This window comes from Atheta coriaria, unplaced genomic scaffold, assembly GCF_025399875.1.
Source record: "Atheta coriaria isolate IRGN ID8LTWV9N9 unplaced genomic scaffold, Caltech_Dcor_3.1 hic_scaffold_4_pilon, whole genome shotgun sequence".
In the NCBI taxonomy this organism is placed as follows: domain Eukaryota; kingdom Metazoa; phylum Arthropoda; class Insecta; order Coleoptera; family Staphylinidae; genus Dalotia; species Dalotia coriaria.
The window spans coordinates 1,311,002-1,327,154 of record NW_027045446.1 but is presented as its reverse complement, the minus strand read 5'-3'; the positions used below and the strand labels follow the sequence as shown (position 1 = coordinate 1,327,154).

Genomic DNA, 16,153 nt, shown 5'->3' with positions numbered 1-16,153 from the left:
ACTCTAATAAACAACCAAAGATAATATTCATGAATGAAGCAAAACAATGAACCAAAATGCGTTTCTATTTCCGCTTGCGCGTATTTATTGCACATGAAATGCTTTGCTTTCAATTTCCGAACGAGTCATTCAAGTTAATTCAATTTTAATTTTAGATGAATTTTCATTTATTAATTAAAATTACAGTAATGTAATAAACAAGTTTATTTACCACCAAACCAATTATATTACCAAATTTATTTGACATTTATTTTCAAATATTTACAAATTTAAAAATAAAAACATTACAATTCTATTTTCATAAAATATTTAAGAAGAAAAGAAAAGAAAAACTAAAAATGTATTAAAATGATTTTGTGTCTCCGAAATAAACACGTCTCTTCCATGAATTATTAAATTCGCAACAGAAATAGCAAAAAATTAAGTGTCAAGTGACACAAATTGAAATAAAATATTAAAGACAAAGAAAAACGCTGTGTCAATGTACTCAATGTACTCAACATGAATTTTTTACGCATGTGAAGGACGATTTAAAGTGGAAAAGTTAATTTTTCTCTTTTATTGCATGGAATACAAATTTTGTGTTTTATTCATATTTCAAGCACGTAAAACATTGAACTAGATGAAATTCCCAAATAAATAAATAGAAATAAATATAAATATATGTTTATTTATTAAATATAATAACAATTCCGGGTTGCAACTGGGATCAAATCGCAAAAATCAAAATAATTAATACACAAATATTATTAAACTGGAATTTCAAGTTTAAATGGAATAAAAATCCCTACTAATATTATAAATGCAAAAGTCCTGATGTTTGTTACATTTTCACACAAAAACTACTTAACCGATCATCATGAAAAATTGTACACATATTCTTAGTGGTCCCCGAATAGTTATAGGCTACTTTTTATTTAATAAAAAAAATTATTTTTTAAATATAATAAAGAAATTGTTTAGCCAATAATACCTCTGCATCTGGCTATTTGACTACTTTAACGCCATCTAGCATTCCAGCAATGAAGCTCAAACCTAAGTACTATAGTACCATCACACTGTATTATCACACTGTATTACCGACAGCTACGTCAACATCAAATCCAATTGACTACACTATGGAGACTGTACACTATACTTCCATAGACTATACTTTCAGCCATTTTAAACTTCCCGCCATTCTACTTCATTGTTACTTCTTCTGTGACTACAGACGCGTACGGAAGCAACTTCATTATTTCAGATATTCGCGAGCGAAGCCAAGGGATAAAGCTAGTATATTATATTTTACAAGAATCATATCTGAAGTACAAAGAAATATAAATTTATAACATTAAATATAGAATAACAATGTTGAAGGATGAACACAGTAAATAACAAGGATAATAAAAGATATTTTACTCCTGTTTATCAATTATGTCTTCCAGGAAATCCAGGAAGGCTTGTTTCATTAAAAATTTCTTCTAAATCAAATTAATTTGATGATTAACCAATTTATTATTCATATTTTACCTTCTAAAATATTTATTGAGGTCGATAATCTTGTTTACTAAAGGTTTCCACCCGATGAATATTTTTCATATTTTTAAAAAGCAATTTGTGAATAAAAAATAAATAAAAAAATAAAAGTTTTTTTCGCATATCTTTCACATTTTCGCGACTTTTTTTCTTGTGTTGCCTGTTTGATGATTAATGACACCAAATAAAAATGATAAATATGCTCACATTATAGTAAATATACATATAAAATATAAAAAACATTTCTCTTTTATTAATTTACAGTAAATATTTCAAAAAGTTTGAATTTTTCACATAAATTTTTTTAAATCCGTATTCTATTAATACTATAATAAATATCACATTTAATTACCCTGGGGCAGAACATTTTATCTGTGATAAATGAATTTCTCGTCGATGCGCACACTTTTCGAACTTTTTCCACTTTCACTCTTTGCGTCACTCCGCCCGCTGTGCCAATTATGGTCATGTTCGTGTTCCGCGTGGAAATCCGCTCGTGGTTGTGATACTGCTGAATGAAAACACGCACGCTGCCAGGACGAGACCGACACCGAGTTGCGCTTGTAATCCCTCATCTCTCCACCTCCAGCTCCGCTGTCTTCAACCATGGCTACTTCATTAATACTTTGGTTATCTCCACCCACTCGTAGCTTAAGTCCCTGGGATGAATTTCTGATGAGATGCTTTTCGTCAACAATGGGCATGAAGTTTGTCATTGGTAATATCCCTCCACCGCCAGTAACTGCAACCAAATATACATTATAGTGTATAACAAGTTGCCTACTATATAAACTTATAGGATTATAAGTAGTAGAATGGCGGGAAGTTTAAAATGGCTGAAAGTATAGTCTATGGAAGTATAGTGTACAGTCTCCATAGTGTAGTCAATTGGATTTGATGTTGGCGTAGCTGTCGGTAATACAGTGTGATAATACAGTGTGATGGTACTATAGTACTTAGGTTTGAGCTTCATTGCTGGAATGCTAGATAGCGTTAAAGTAGTCAAATAGCCAGATGCAGAGGTTATTGGCTAAACTATTTCTTTATTTTATTTAAAAAATAATTTTTTTATTAAATAAAAAGTAGCCTATAACCAATCGGGGACCACTAAGAATATATATACAAATTTTCATGATGATCGGTTAAGTAGTTTTTGCGTGAAAGTGTAACACACATCAGGACTTTCGCATTTATAATATTTGTAGGGCTTACCGTAGTGTCTGCGTTTATTGATGATCCTCGGCTCGATTATTGACACGTTGCGTGCGTGCTTTTTGTGAACGTAAGGGAAGCAACCAAATAAACACCAGCGCGTTGTTCGCGTCCCAGCGGCGGTTTGAACGCTGTAGCGGCCGTAGACCAAAGGATTCATACAACTATTCGACACCGCCATCATAAACAATCCGTCCTGGAGCCACATGGGAACTCTTTGGGCGCTCTCGCGATCAAACATGTACCTAACACACAGGAAATAATTACAAAATAATACAAGTCCAAAGCGTTAATCAAATTTACGTGCTTGGAAGCAGAGGAGAAATAAAATCAAAGTTAAACAAAGTAAAGTTTACCTAAAGAGGAAATAATAAGGATTAATTTGGTGGTTGGAGTATTTACCACAGCGTCATTACAGCGTAGGGTGTCCAACAGACCAGGAAGATAATTACAATCACAGCTGTCATTTTGAGGGTTCGTATGCGGGCTCTTTCGATGCATTTCATATCCGAGCGGCGGAGGATGACGTGATCGCGGTGTTTTCGCACCTGACTGCGTTCCTGCGAGAATGTTGTCTCGTTCATGTTGGAAACTGTGTGGAATATGAGTAAAGTTATTATGTTGATTATTGCACCTGTGGATAATATAGGAAACTGTAATTTAATACTAATTACTAATGGTATTGTAGTGGTGAATAGCGAATTACAGTTTTCTACTTTTTTTAAGTTTAGTTTTAATATGATAGCTATCGAATTACAGTTTTCTACTTTTTTTAGTTTAAATTTTATGTGTCAGCTATCAAATTACAGTTTTCTTTCTTTTTTCTGTTTGATGATTTTATAAAACCTGTCATGTCAGATTGTTGTATTGGATAATTACTCCCTGTAATTACTTTTACCTTTACTTTCCAAAGAATGGGTGAGTTTGGTTGACGAGGAATTACAGCCGCGGGCGGCAACTTCGTCTCGCTTGGAGTCGCGTGCCTTGCGCCACATCTTCCACAAGATGGACGCGTAGGCAGCGACGATGATCGTCAACGGCAGGAAGTACATCATCGTCAGACAGAGAATGTTGTAGAGGAATTCATGGCGCGGCGATGCGAACGAGTCGAAGGAGACACACTGCGTGAAGTTAGCGAAGTGCGGATGAGTTTCCACGTGGAAGATTAAAATCTACGTCAGGAATATAACACGAATACAATTCATCACAACTTCTGATGGTGTAATTAGTTAAGGTGAATGTGTTGATTCATACTTGTGGGGAGGCGTAGAAAGTTGACGCCAACCAAGCGCAGTAGAGCATCCATTTGCCACGACTACGTTTGTTGGTCATCATTAACGGATGAACCACAGCGAAGTAACGGTCCAGGGAGATGCAGATCAACACGTTGCTGCTCAGGTAGAGACCAAATGCACGGAAAAAGAGGAGAATCTTGCAGGCGATGTTGCCACCCAACCATTGCACAGTGATACGCCATGCAATCTTATCAAAAACACAAACATTTTAATAATACACTCCTTTGATGGACCAAAAAGCGTGTGAGGTTTCATTATCCTTTAATAGGATTAAAACGGAAGGATTAATGAACCTGAAAGGAGTAATTTAACCCCACGTGAAGGCTATCAACATTAGTCTGACCAAAATTTTCGGAAAACACACCGAAATGAAAGAGAAACGAGATGAATCACGTCAATTCATCAGTTGCCATGTTTAAAAGTTAATTGGAAGATGAATAGGGGTCAATTGAGGTTAGAATGTTTTTCGCACTTACTTCAAATGGTATCATGATAAATGTAACAATAAGATCCGCGACGGTGAGATGAATAATAAGGAAACTGATGCGCGACTTCCGGCGACGTGACCGGAAGAGATTGACGAAGACAGTGACATTGCCAATGCAGGCAACCACAAATACACAACAATATACAATCACCACGACCAGCGCACGTGAATCAAACCGAGGATATTCCACTTGCATCAACACATTCAACGTCTTATTTGTTGACGAATTCAAAAAACTATTCCTTTCAAAAATCACATCGGAATTATTACGATTGTTATCAATAATACTATCAAACGTAGAAAATTCAATTACGTTTTTCATAATTTAATTTAATTCAAATCAAAATTTTTATTTTTATTTTATTTTAATTTTACGTAGATTATAAAAATATTCCGGAGTAGAAATGTGTGCGATCAGGACGACGCGAAGGATCACGACACACTGTGCCCGAATCCTCTCATCCTTGCATCCTACATCCTCCCATTCGTGAATTGGGCGGTCGTTGTGGCAGCTGACTTGCGCTCCAAGCACACACATCTGCTACTGGTGCGAAAGGAAGAGAAGAGTAATTTTATTTTCCGCGTTCTCGATATTCGCTGTTATTCAGCAAGGAATGTACCTTTGCAGCTTCGTATTATCCTTGCGTCGATGACTCTTACAGTTGACTAGTGTCGTGTTAATCAAATATCAGCTTGTTCAATACTTACATGCACTTCATATTTAAGGTTAGATTGAATTAAGTTAGGTTATGTCAATGGCACATACATAAAGTTAGGTTAAGTTTCTGGGAAAAGTTTAAATTGCATGAAAAGTTTTCCTATCTTTCTATTAATTCAAAAAGTTGGAAAACTATCACTCGAACAAGAAGGCGTGAAGAATAAATTTATCCAGAAAATTGAAATTAGTAATTTTACAAGTATTATTATTATTATTATTTTTATTCAAGGATTATAAATGAATAAAAAAATGTTTTTGAGGAAAAGTATTACCCCTGGGTGGACAATCGGCTACCGGAATACATTTGCTTTGATCACCACTGATCCGTGCGTATCCCTCCTTGCAGTAGCAGGCATCATTGCAGCGGACATTGATAATCGGACAGGGCTGCCCTAGATTCGCGCAGGTCGTCTGGCAGGCGCTCCCGCATGCGTATTCTTCATTCGTGCGAGTGCAATTAATCCCACCGGCTGGAAAATGACAATGAATTACAAATTCACGCATATCCTGTGATCCTACTTACGAGATCCCTCATTTTGGGCCAGTGTCACACCAAACATCAAACACAACCCAAATATGATAAATTTACCCGCCATTTTGTTTTTGGTTAAATTTTATTTTATTTTATTTTAATATTTTTTAACTTTGTTTTCCGTGGAAGTTATTGTTGAATACTGCATTATACACACTGTTAATTGCTTATAAATACTTGTAGGTAATCATTTGTGTTATGCAATTATGCAACCTTGAACGCATGAATGCTTACCATTTATATAGGTACTAGTTTTAACCTTTGGCTTCGCTCGCGAATATCTAAAATAATGAAGTTGCTTCCACACGCGTTTGTAGTCACAGAAGAAGTAACAATGAAGTAGAATGGCGGGAAGTTTAAAATGGCTGAAAGTATAGTCTATGGAAGTATAGTGTACAGTCTCCATAGTGTAGTCAATTGGATTTGATGTTGACGTAGCTGTCGGTAATACAGTGTGATAATACAGTGTGATGATACTATAGTACTTAGGTTTGAGCTTCATTGCTGGAATGCTAGATGGCGTTAAAGTAGTCAAATAGCCAGATGCAGAGGTATTATTGGCTAAACTATTTCTTTATTTTATTTAAAAAATAATTATTTTTATTAAATAAAAAATAGCCTATAACCATTCGGGGACCACTAAGAATATGTGTACAAATTTTCATGATGATCGGTTAAGTAGTTTTTGCGTGAAAGTGTAACAAACATCAGGACTTTCGCATTTATAATATTAGTAGGGATTAATGTGGATGTGGATGTAATTGTTAGGGTAGTAATGGCTGTTGATTATTTATCAAAGTTCACGATGCGTTCTGCGTCACTAAACACGCGCACACAGCGATAGCGAATGCCTCAATCTGTGGTTTCGATACACGTGTCAATGCGCGATTATTTTGTCACGGGTAAAACCCACAACACAACGCCAAGCGCACAATGGAATTGGAATTGTAAGCGATATTGTTAAAAATTCATGCTTTGCTATGCTGGTAATTGTAATCACGATAATGACTCCTTGGGTGAACATGTTTTAGATAAGGAATAATTTCTTATCTAATTATTCATTTGTTTGTGCAAAATTGTTTATCTTTTACTTATAAATATCACAAATAATTAGCAATTTTACTAAAATTAATTTAAATATTTTTGTTTTTAGTAAAAATTATTATTTATTTAAGAAACATGTTAATAACATAATATAATTCTCTTTGTTACATATTAAAATAGGCTATATTATAGGTTATGTTGTCAAATATGTCAAAACATAACCTAATTAGACAAGTTTTCAACAATTTTTCATTTTTTTTTTTTACTTTTTGACACTATTAAATTAATTAATTGATTGATTGGTTTAAATAAAAAACCACAAAACATACAATTTACTATAGTTTGCTGCAGTTGTGGTTATGGTTGTGGTTGCCTATAATTAATTTTGGATGAAGTTAATTAACATGCTCATTAATTCAACCGACAAGAATATTTAATGTATGCACTTAAATAAAATTACGAACATTAGCATACTTGCCAGTCGAAGGATAATGTAATGTAATCATCGTGCTTTAATATAATATTAATTATAACAATTTACATGATGAAAAATGCATGTGGGTTAAATCTAATTTATTATTTTAATTAATAAGAAATAAATTAATAAGAAAAATTATTACAAGAATACAGGGAGGAATAGAGTGTTGGAAGCTGGCTGTAATCCATTAATACTTCAACGCAGTTCACGCACGATTGGTGGAAGTTTTTCTTTTTTTATCGGAAACTTGGCAGAACGTGAGACTTTGCTGAATAATAAAAGAATTCGCTTCTAGTCTATTCTAGTATGGATTAAATGAGTTCATTCATGTTATTCGACAGTAATCGATTGATATTTGTGAGTTTCTTGTGTTTTTACGTGCGATTTGCTCCGCCCATTAGTGGAGAGTGTATTTAAATAGCATTGGACAGTTTTACGCATGCGCAGTATGATACCACATGTTTAATTGTACTCTATTACTTTTTATGCTGTACCGTAGGTTAATACGTAGAGGCAAGCTCCACCCCGTGACTAAAACCAGTGAATAAAGTACTTTAGTCACAGTTTTGGACGCCCGTGTTTAAAGTACCACTTTTTGTCTTTAAAAACCGTGGAAAAACTGTCGTTATGAAAGTAAAAAGCAAAAAATTCATTTTTTTATTAATTAATTTGCTTTCTTTCATAAAAATTAAGTTCAAAATACTTTCAACTACAAATATTTAACAAATATTTCACTATTAACCCCTACTAATATTATAAATGCAAAAGTCCTGATGTTTGTTACACTTTCACGCAAAAACTACTTAACAGATGAACATGAAAATTTCTACACATATTCTTAGTGGTCCCCGAATGGTTATAGGCAACTTTTTAGTTAATAAAAAAATTATATTTTAAATAAAATAAAGAAATTGTTTAGCCAATAATACCTCTGCATCTGGCTATTTGACTTCTTTAACGCCATCTAGCATTCCAGCAATGAAGCTCAAACCTAAGTTCTGTAGTACCATCACACTGTATTATCACACTGTATTACCGACAGCTACGTCAACATCAAATCCAATTGACTACACTATGGAGACTGTACACTATACTTCCATAGACTATACTTTCAACCATTTTAAACTTCCCGCCATTCTACTTCATTGCTACTTCTTCTGTGGCTACAGACGCGTACGGAAGCAACTTCATTGATTTCTAATATTTATTTGATGGATGCAACGCGAGCGAAGCCGCGGGATAAATCTAGTTATTCATAATAATTATCAATAAATAATTAATATTTCCTTTAAATTTTAAAACTTTTAAATATTTCCTTCGTCGTCAAGAGTAAAACTGTGGAATTATTCAAGAATTCCATTAAGTCATCAATGATAAACGCATTATAATAAATTCTCTTTTCAAAATGAAAAAAAAAGTGAGGTTATGAATAATTAATTCTCAATATTAAAACTTATTTTATTCCCTAGAAGACAAAATAATTAAAAATAACAAAATCACACATATTTTCTTTAAAATATTTATTCATACATAAAATACCCTGTTAATTAAAGTGTTAATTATATCAGATTTCAGTTTATAACTAATTCCTTCGTTTTCTTCCGAATACAATTTCCACGACTCCATTCATATTCACACACGTAATTATATTCTTGATCCGGCTGCTGATCCCCGTATAATTTGTGTTGCCAAGACGACTTGGGACGTGCCAGCGTGGAACGCTTATAATCCATATGCATCCCGGCGCCTCCACCAAGCGCCTCCACCCCAACTGCATCAATATGACTTTTGCGCGACGATATAAATTGGTTTTTAATTTCTGGTGAATTTTCAACCTCTTTACCATTCTTATCATCAGATGTAAAATTTACCATTGATAACAATGGCCGATTAACTAAAAATAACATTTTCTATTTAATTTAAGAAAAAAAGGTTTTTGGATTATTTAATGTTAATTACCATTATAAACATGTAAAATCAACTTAAACCTCGAAAAAACTCCGAAACTCGGCGTGTAAATATAAACAAACAACGAAAAACACACAAAAAGTTCAATTTAACTCAACGAGCAGCAAAGATACACAACAAAAGTGGAAAAAATTATTACACAGCGAGGAAATTAATCAGGTTAACATAATGAATTATTACACTGTTGTTTTTTCTTCGGCGAGTCTTAATACTCACCGTATTTTTTTCGTCTATTGTTGATCCGGGGTTCGATTATGATCACGCTGCGTTTGCGTGCCGCGCAACCAAACAAACAGCACTTTGACGTGGTGTTTGGCCACCGATTCCCACCCACAACGGTTCTCACCGTGTACCTGCCATAGACCAAAGGATTCATGCAACTATTTGACACCGCCATCATGAACAATCCATCCTGGAGCCACAGAGGGACTTTTTGGGCACTTTGACGATCAAACATGTACCTGCCATGATAAAAATTAATTTAAATTTTATTAAAATATTTTTTTATGATCAAAAGTTAATTAAATGAAAATATGTTGATTTTTTTTTTTGGTGGGGAGTGAATTTACCACAATGCCATTACTACGTATGGTGTCCAACAAACCACAAAAACAATCACGATTACAGCTGTCATTTTGAGCGTCCTGCGGCGTGCTCGTTCTATACACTTGGCATCAGATCGACGCAGGACAACGTGATCTCTGTGTTTTCGCACTTGGATTTTTTCATGAGATGGAGTGGGTGTTGTCGCGTTGATATTGGAAACTGTGTGAGAAAAAAGATAAAAGCAGGGTTGTAGTTTATTCTGTTTGTTTCCGAGCGGTGTTTAATATTTATTAACCTTTGAGAGTGCTGCGGCTGCGTCTGCTTGCGGAGTCTTTACTCTCGGAGGAATTGTTGTGTCTTACTAAAGGTGCTGAATATTTGGAGTTACATTTGGAGTGATGTGGTTCGTTGATATTTGACACTATTGAAAATATATGTGATGTTAATATTAATATCATGGTTATGTTGTTGTAATGTGGCGCCATCTATATGTGTCTGATTGAAGTTGTTTGTAGGTTATGTTTGTTGAATTACCTCTTTTTTCTGATGAATTTGTTGATTGTGTATTATTGACTTCTTCCTTTGAGGATTCGCGTGCTTTGTGCCACATTTTATACAATATAGACGCATAAGCAGCGATGATGATCGTCAACGGCAGGAAGTACATCATCGTCAGACAGAGAATGTTGTAGAGGAATTCATGGCGTGGCGATGCGAACGAGTCGAAGGAGACACACTGCGTGAAGTTAGCGAAGTGCGGATGAGTTTCCACGTGGAAGATTAAAATCTACGTCGGGAATATAATACGAATACAATTCATCACAACTTCTGAAGGAGTAATTAGTAAAGGTGATTGTGTTGATTCATACTTGTGGGGAGGCGTAGAAAGTTGACGCCAACCAAGCGCAGTAGAGCATCCATTTGCCACGACTACGTTTGTTGGTCATCATTAACGGATGAACCACAGCGAAGTAACGGTCCAGGGAGATGCAGATCAACACGTTGCTGCTCAAGTAGAGACCAAATGCACGGAAAAAGAGGAGAATCTTGCAGGCGATGTTGCCACCCAACCATTGCACAGTGATACGCCATGCAATCTTATCAAAAACACAAACATTTTAATAATACACTCCTTTGAAGGACCAAAAAGCGTGTGAGGTTTCATTATCCTTTAATAGGATTAAAACGGAAGGATTAATGAACTTGAAAGGAGTAATTTAACCCCACGTGAAGGCTATCAACATTAGTCTGACCAAATTATTCGGAAAATACACGGAAATGAAAGAGAAACGTGATGAATCACGCCAATTCATCAGTTGCCATGTTTAAAAGTTAATTGGAAGATGAATAGGGGTCAATTGAGGTTAGAATGTTTTTCTCACTTACTTCAAATGGTATCATGATAAATGTAACAATAAGATCCGCGACGGTGAGATGAATAATAAGGAAACTGATGCGAGACTTCCGGCGACGTGACCGGAAAAGATTGACGAAGACAGTGACATTACCAATGCAGGCAACCACAAATACACAACAATATACAATCACCACGACCAGCGCACGTGAATCAAACCGAGGATATTCTACTTGCATCAACACATTCCCCGTCGTATTCGTTGACGAATTCAAAAAACTGTTCCTTTCAAAAATCACATCGGTATTATTACGATTGTTATCAATAATACTATCAAAAGTAAAAAATTCTATAGGATATTTTTTAATTAAAGAATCATTCGAATGAATTTCCATTTCAATTTTTTTTTTAATTTTTTGTTTGTTTTTGTTGTAATTTAATTAAAATTAATTTATTTTACGCGATAAAAAATGTTTTCCGATGTTGAGTTGTAAACGAACAGGACGACGCGAAGAGCCAGCACACACTGATGTGCCTTTCGCATCCTGCATCCTTCCAATCCGGCATTTGCCGGTTGGAGGAAGGTGACTTGCGCTGAAAGCACTTCGAATTCGAAGGATAATGTTTTGAAAGGATCCGGATATTACTCTCAATTCTGCAAAATATATTTATCCCTATCAAATAACCTTCAAAACATTAAATTCATCAAAAAACACCGCAAAAAACTAAAAAAACTGCATTATTTGCTGTGAACAACACAAAAACAAAATGTATTCCGTAATCCTGATGAAAACAAAGCGAAAACACGAAAAACAGGAGTGAAACTCTTTTCTATTTGGTTTTCCACATTTTCCACTTTGCGCGCCAGTATAACACGAGAGGAAAACTGTTTTAACGCGCAATAATCGACAAGTGTTTTCACTTACCTCACACTGTCGCATTCACGCGCACAACACACAATTTACGATAATATTATTCGTCTGCATAATGACACACATTTAGATTAACCCTTTTTACCCGAATTCTCTTCGCACTGCAATTAAATTTTTATTTAGCATCGAAAAAAGTTTCATTTCACGCTACAAAAAGTCGCAATTACTTTTCATTACTTTTATTCAGTCAATAAACTCATAAAAAACGTTATTCAAGCATGAAAATTTAATAATCCAGCGAATAAGAATTGGAAAATATTGTAATTTATGCTAATTATATTTTATATATTTAATTAAGTATGAAATTAGGTCAAGTAATGAATAAATAATTAAATATTTTGTAAATTTTAGGTTAGAAACACTTTTTTGGGGGTTACTTGTTACATCAGTAATAAATGCATTAATATAACATATGCAACACACAATACACGAAATACAAGGTAACTAAACATAAAACCAAAAATTACGTGTTAATTAAATATTTTAATTAATTTCACGCTATTTGAAGATTTATAAATTTAATTAAGCATAAAATAAGGTTAATTAATAAATAATTAATTTAATATTTAACGAAAAACATGTTAAAATCATTCTTTTGAGTTTAATATTGATATCTACATGTAGCGCCACCTATAAAACCGTCCAAACACTAAAATATAACATATGCAACACACAATACACGTAATACAAGGTAACCAAACTTAAAAACCAAAAATTTCGTGTTAAGTAATTATTTTAATTAATTTCACGCCATTTGAAGATTTATAAGTTTAATTAAGTATAAAATAAGGTTTATTAATAAATAATTAATTTAATATTTAGCGAAAAACATGTTAAAATCATTCTTTTGAGTTTAATATTGATATCTACATGTAGCGCCACCTATAAAACCGTCCAAACACTAAAATATAACATATGCAACACACAATACACGTAATACAGTGTAACCAAACATAAAAAGTCCACAAAATCCACATGCAAATTAATTATTTAAATTAATTTCCACCGCCTTGAAGGCATAAAGTGTGTCAAAATTAAATGCCTCGCAAAACTGAATCAATTTTATTTCCATCCGATGAATATTTATCGAATAATTAATTTTTAACATCCTTTACGCATATTATCGTCATAATGTATGCTTATCAAGAGCATGAAAAATCTGACTGACTGATTTGAGATTATTTTCGGTTTGTTTACACCGAAATTAATTAAAATCAGAAAATATTGAGGTCATTTTATTGATGATAATTGCCGTATTGTTGGCGCGCGTGATTTGAGCGGACCCTTAGGTCATATCAATATTGGAGTGACCTTGAGCGGCAATAGTTTACATAATATTTATTATCATTCGTGTTTATTAAACGCATTCATTTCATCTCTATACAAGTTTAGAGACAGTTTAACTTATAGAGAGACAAAAATGATTTTGTTAACGTTGGTTTTTGTTGTTTTTGTTACGTTTTACTTGTATGTGCAACACTGTCATTCGTATTGGAAGAAAAGGCAGATTCCTACTTTAAAACCGACGTTTTTGGTTGGAAATCTGTGGGAAACTTTGATAGGGACGAAGAATTTTATGGTTCCAGTGATTGAATCATGCAGGTAACTAAAATTAACCTCAAAATTTTTAATTTCTCTCATTTAACCTCAATTTTTGACTAATAAACTTAAATTTTTCTAAAATAACCTCAATTTTACGCATTTAACCTCAAATTTTGTAACATAACCTTAATATTGTTAATTTTACGTCATTTTATCTCAACATAACCTCAATTTTATTAACCTAACCTCCTTTTTTAGCTTAAATAGCTCTTAATTTTACTAATATAACTTCAATTTTATTAACTTAACCTCAAATTTACTAATATAACACCAATTTTAGTACTTTAACCTCAATTTTGAATAAATACACATAAATTAATCTACAATAACCTCAATTTTACTAATATAACCTGAAATTTATTAACATACCCTCAATATTATTAATTTTACTTCATTTTTTTTCATTATAACCTCAAATTTATTAACCTAACCTCCTTTATTAGCTATTTAACTCCTAATTTACTAATATAACCTCCAATTTACTAACATAACCTCAATTTATGTTTCAGGAAGTTCAAAGATTATAAATACATTGGATTCTACAAATGTCTAACACCAACTCTGATAATAAACGACTTGGAACTAATCGGACAGGTTATGGTGAAAGATTTCAACCACTTTGAAGACAATGTCGTTGAAGTTTCCGCAGATACTGATTACCTAATGGCGAAAAATTTGTTTTCCCTAAAAGGACATCATTGGAAAAGCGTTAAAGCATTGATAAGTCCAATGTTTACAGCTGGAAAAGTAAAAAACAATATTTTTCATTAATATTCTTTTGTTTATTGATAATTTTACATTTTATTACTTGTAGTTGAAGTTAGTCTTTCCGTTAATGGATGACACCGCACAGAAACTCATAAAATACTTGAATAAACGTGTACAAGATGGCCGCCATCATTGTGTTGATGGTAAATACCTCGCGCATCAATTCACAACGGAAAACGTCGCAAACTGTGCGTTTGGACTCACTGCGCAGGCTTTCGACAGTGAAAAGAGTGAATTTGTTGATGTTGCGCGTGATTTCGGCACGCCATCTTTCACACAATCACTAAAACTTAATATTTTGTTTATGATGCCTGCACTTGGTAAATATCTATCAGTAGGGTAGGTTATTTTTATTAATTTTAAATATTTTTAACAACATAACCTCAAAAATATAATTTTTAACCTATTTTTATAGCTTCTTCAGTAAATACGTGCAGAATTACCTCATAGATGTCGTTACTCAAACCATACGCTACAGAAAAGAAAACAACATCATCCGTAATGATTATCTCGACTTAATTAGTCAATTAAAAGAAAAATCCAAAGAATACAAGTTTGATGATAGAGATGTCGCTGCGCAGGCTGCCAGCTTTTTTGGAGACGGTATAGAAACAAGTTCTGTGGTTATTTGTTACAATTTATTCGAAATTGCCAAACATTCTGAAGTACAAAACAAAATTCGTGAAGAAATTCAACTTGTCAGACAAAAACACAATGATAGTATCACATACGAAGCTATTTTAGACATGACTTATCTTGATTGTGTTGTCACTGGTAAGTTAAACCCTTCAAAATGTCTTTCGAGTGTTTTAGGTTATGTTAGGTTATGTTTTGTGTGTTTTTAGAGACAATGCGTTTGGATACACCTATGATGGTCTTGTTTAAGACTTGTACGAAGACATATGAGTTCCCATCACCGAAAGGAAACATTCCTGGTGTGATTGTGAACCCTGGGGACCCGATTTGTATCCCTGTTGAGGCTCTACATCGAAATGAGGAATATTTTCCTGAACCTGATAAATTTATACCGGAAAGATTCGCCAAAGAGAATAAAAGCAATATTAAGAACTTTACTTACTTACCATTTGGTGAAGGACCACGATTTTGTGTTGGTATGTGTTTAGAATTAATAATAATGTTACCGTTGTCATTTTTTTGACATTTTTTGACATTTTAGGAATGCGTTTTGGTATTTTACAAGTAAAAATGGCACTTGTGCATATTTTGAGTAATTTCCACGTGAAAAATAATGCGAAAATGCCTGAAACGCCGCTGGTGGATCCAGGGACATTTATGCGGATGCCCATTGGTGGATTTTGGTTTGATTTTGAGCCAATTCAACCAAAAAATTGAATATTTACATAAAACCACATTTTTTAAACGTTTTAGCAAGTAATTACTATTAATTACTACATTGTATAAGTGTTTTAGAAGTATTTACCACTAATTTTAATAAATTTTGGTCCCCGGTGGCATTTTAACCTAAAAAAATCATCAAAATGGCGTTTTTTGCAGCCAAAACGTACGTTTTTTACTCAAAATTATATTTTAACCTACAAAATTATGTTATCTATGTTATATTATACATATTTTATCTTAAAACAACAAATTTATCCCATAATTCATATTTATTCAACCATAAACACTCTTGAAACACTCTGTAACTGTTTGACAACTCAGCGACGCGTAAACATAGCCT

General features: G+C 33.5%; 3 protein-coding genes across 3 annotated transcripts; 1 reads left to right on the top strand and 2 right to left on the bottom strand.

Annotated features, from left to right (window-relative positions):
- Nucleotides 1-1,861: 1,861 nt before the first annotated feature.
- Nucleotides 1,862-5,463, bottom strand: LOC135791031 (adipokinetic hormone/corazonin-related peptide receptor variant I-like). Its single transcript, XM_065301343.1, has 6 exons — nucleotides 4,502-5,463; nucleotides 3,985-4,212; nucleotides 3,629-3,902; nucleotides 3,133-3,322; nucleotides 2,731-2,975; nucleotides 1,862-2,260 (listed from the first exon to the last, which is right to left on the bottom strand). Exons 1-6 carry the CDS (start codon nucleotides 4,832-4,834, stop codon nucleotides 1,887-1,889), a joined length of 1,644 nt encoding a protein of 547 aa, XP_065157415.1. The 5' UTR covers nucleotides 4,835-5,463; the 3' UTR covers nucleotides 1,862-1,886.
- Nucleotides 5,464-8,855: 3,392 nt separating this feature from the next.
- Nucleotides 8,856-11,391, bottom strand: LOC135790777 (adipokinetic hormone/corazonin-related peptide receptor variant I-like). Its single transcript, XM_065301050.1, has 7 exons — nucleotides 11,185-11,391; nucleotides 10,668-10,895; nucleotides 10,333-10,585; nucleotides 10,094-10,219; nucleotides 9,822-10,017; nucleotides 9,469-9,713; nucleotides 8,856-9,178 (listed from the first exon to the last, which is right to left on the bottom strand). The coding sequence occupies exons 1-7, from the start codon at nucleotides 11,389-11,391 to the stop codon at nucleotides 8,856-8,858; spliced, it is 1,578 nt and encodes a 525-aa protein (XP_065157122.1).
- Nucleotides 11,392-13,421: 2,030 nt separating this feature from the next.
- Nucleotides 13,422-16,063, top strand: LOC135790852 (cytochrome P450 9e2-like). Its single transcript, XM_065301135.1, has 6 exons — nucleotides 13,422-13,686; nucleotides 14,196-14,433; nucleotides 14,501-14,793; nucleotides 14,870-15,228; nucleotides 15,300-15,566; nucleotides 15,632-16,063. The coding sequence occupies exons 1-6, from the start codon at nucleotides 13,505-13,507 to the stop codon at nucleotides 15,805-15,807; spliced, it is 1,515 nt and encodes a 504-aa protein (XP_065157207.1). The 5' UTR covers nucleotides 13,422-13,504; the 3' UTR covers nucleotides 15,808-16,063.
- The last annotated feature ends 90 nt before the right edge of the window (nucleotides 16,064-16,153 follow it).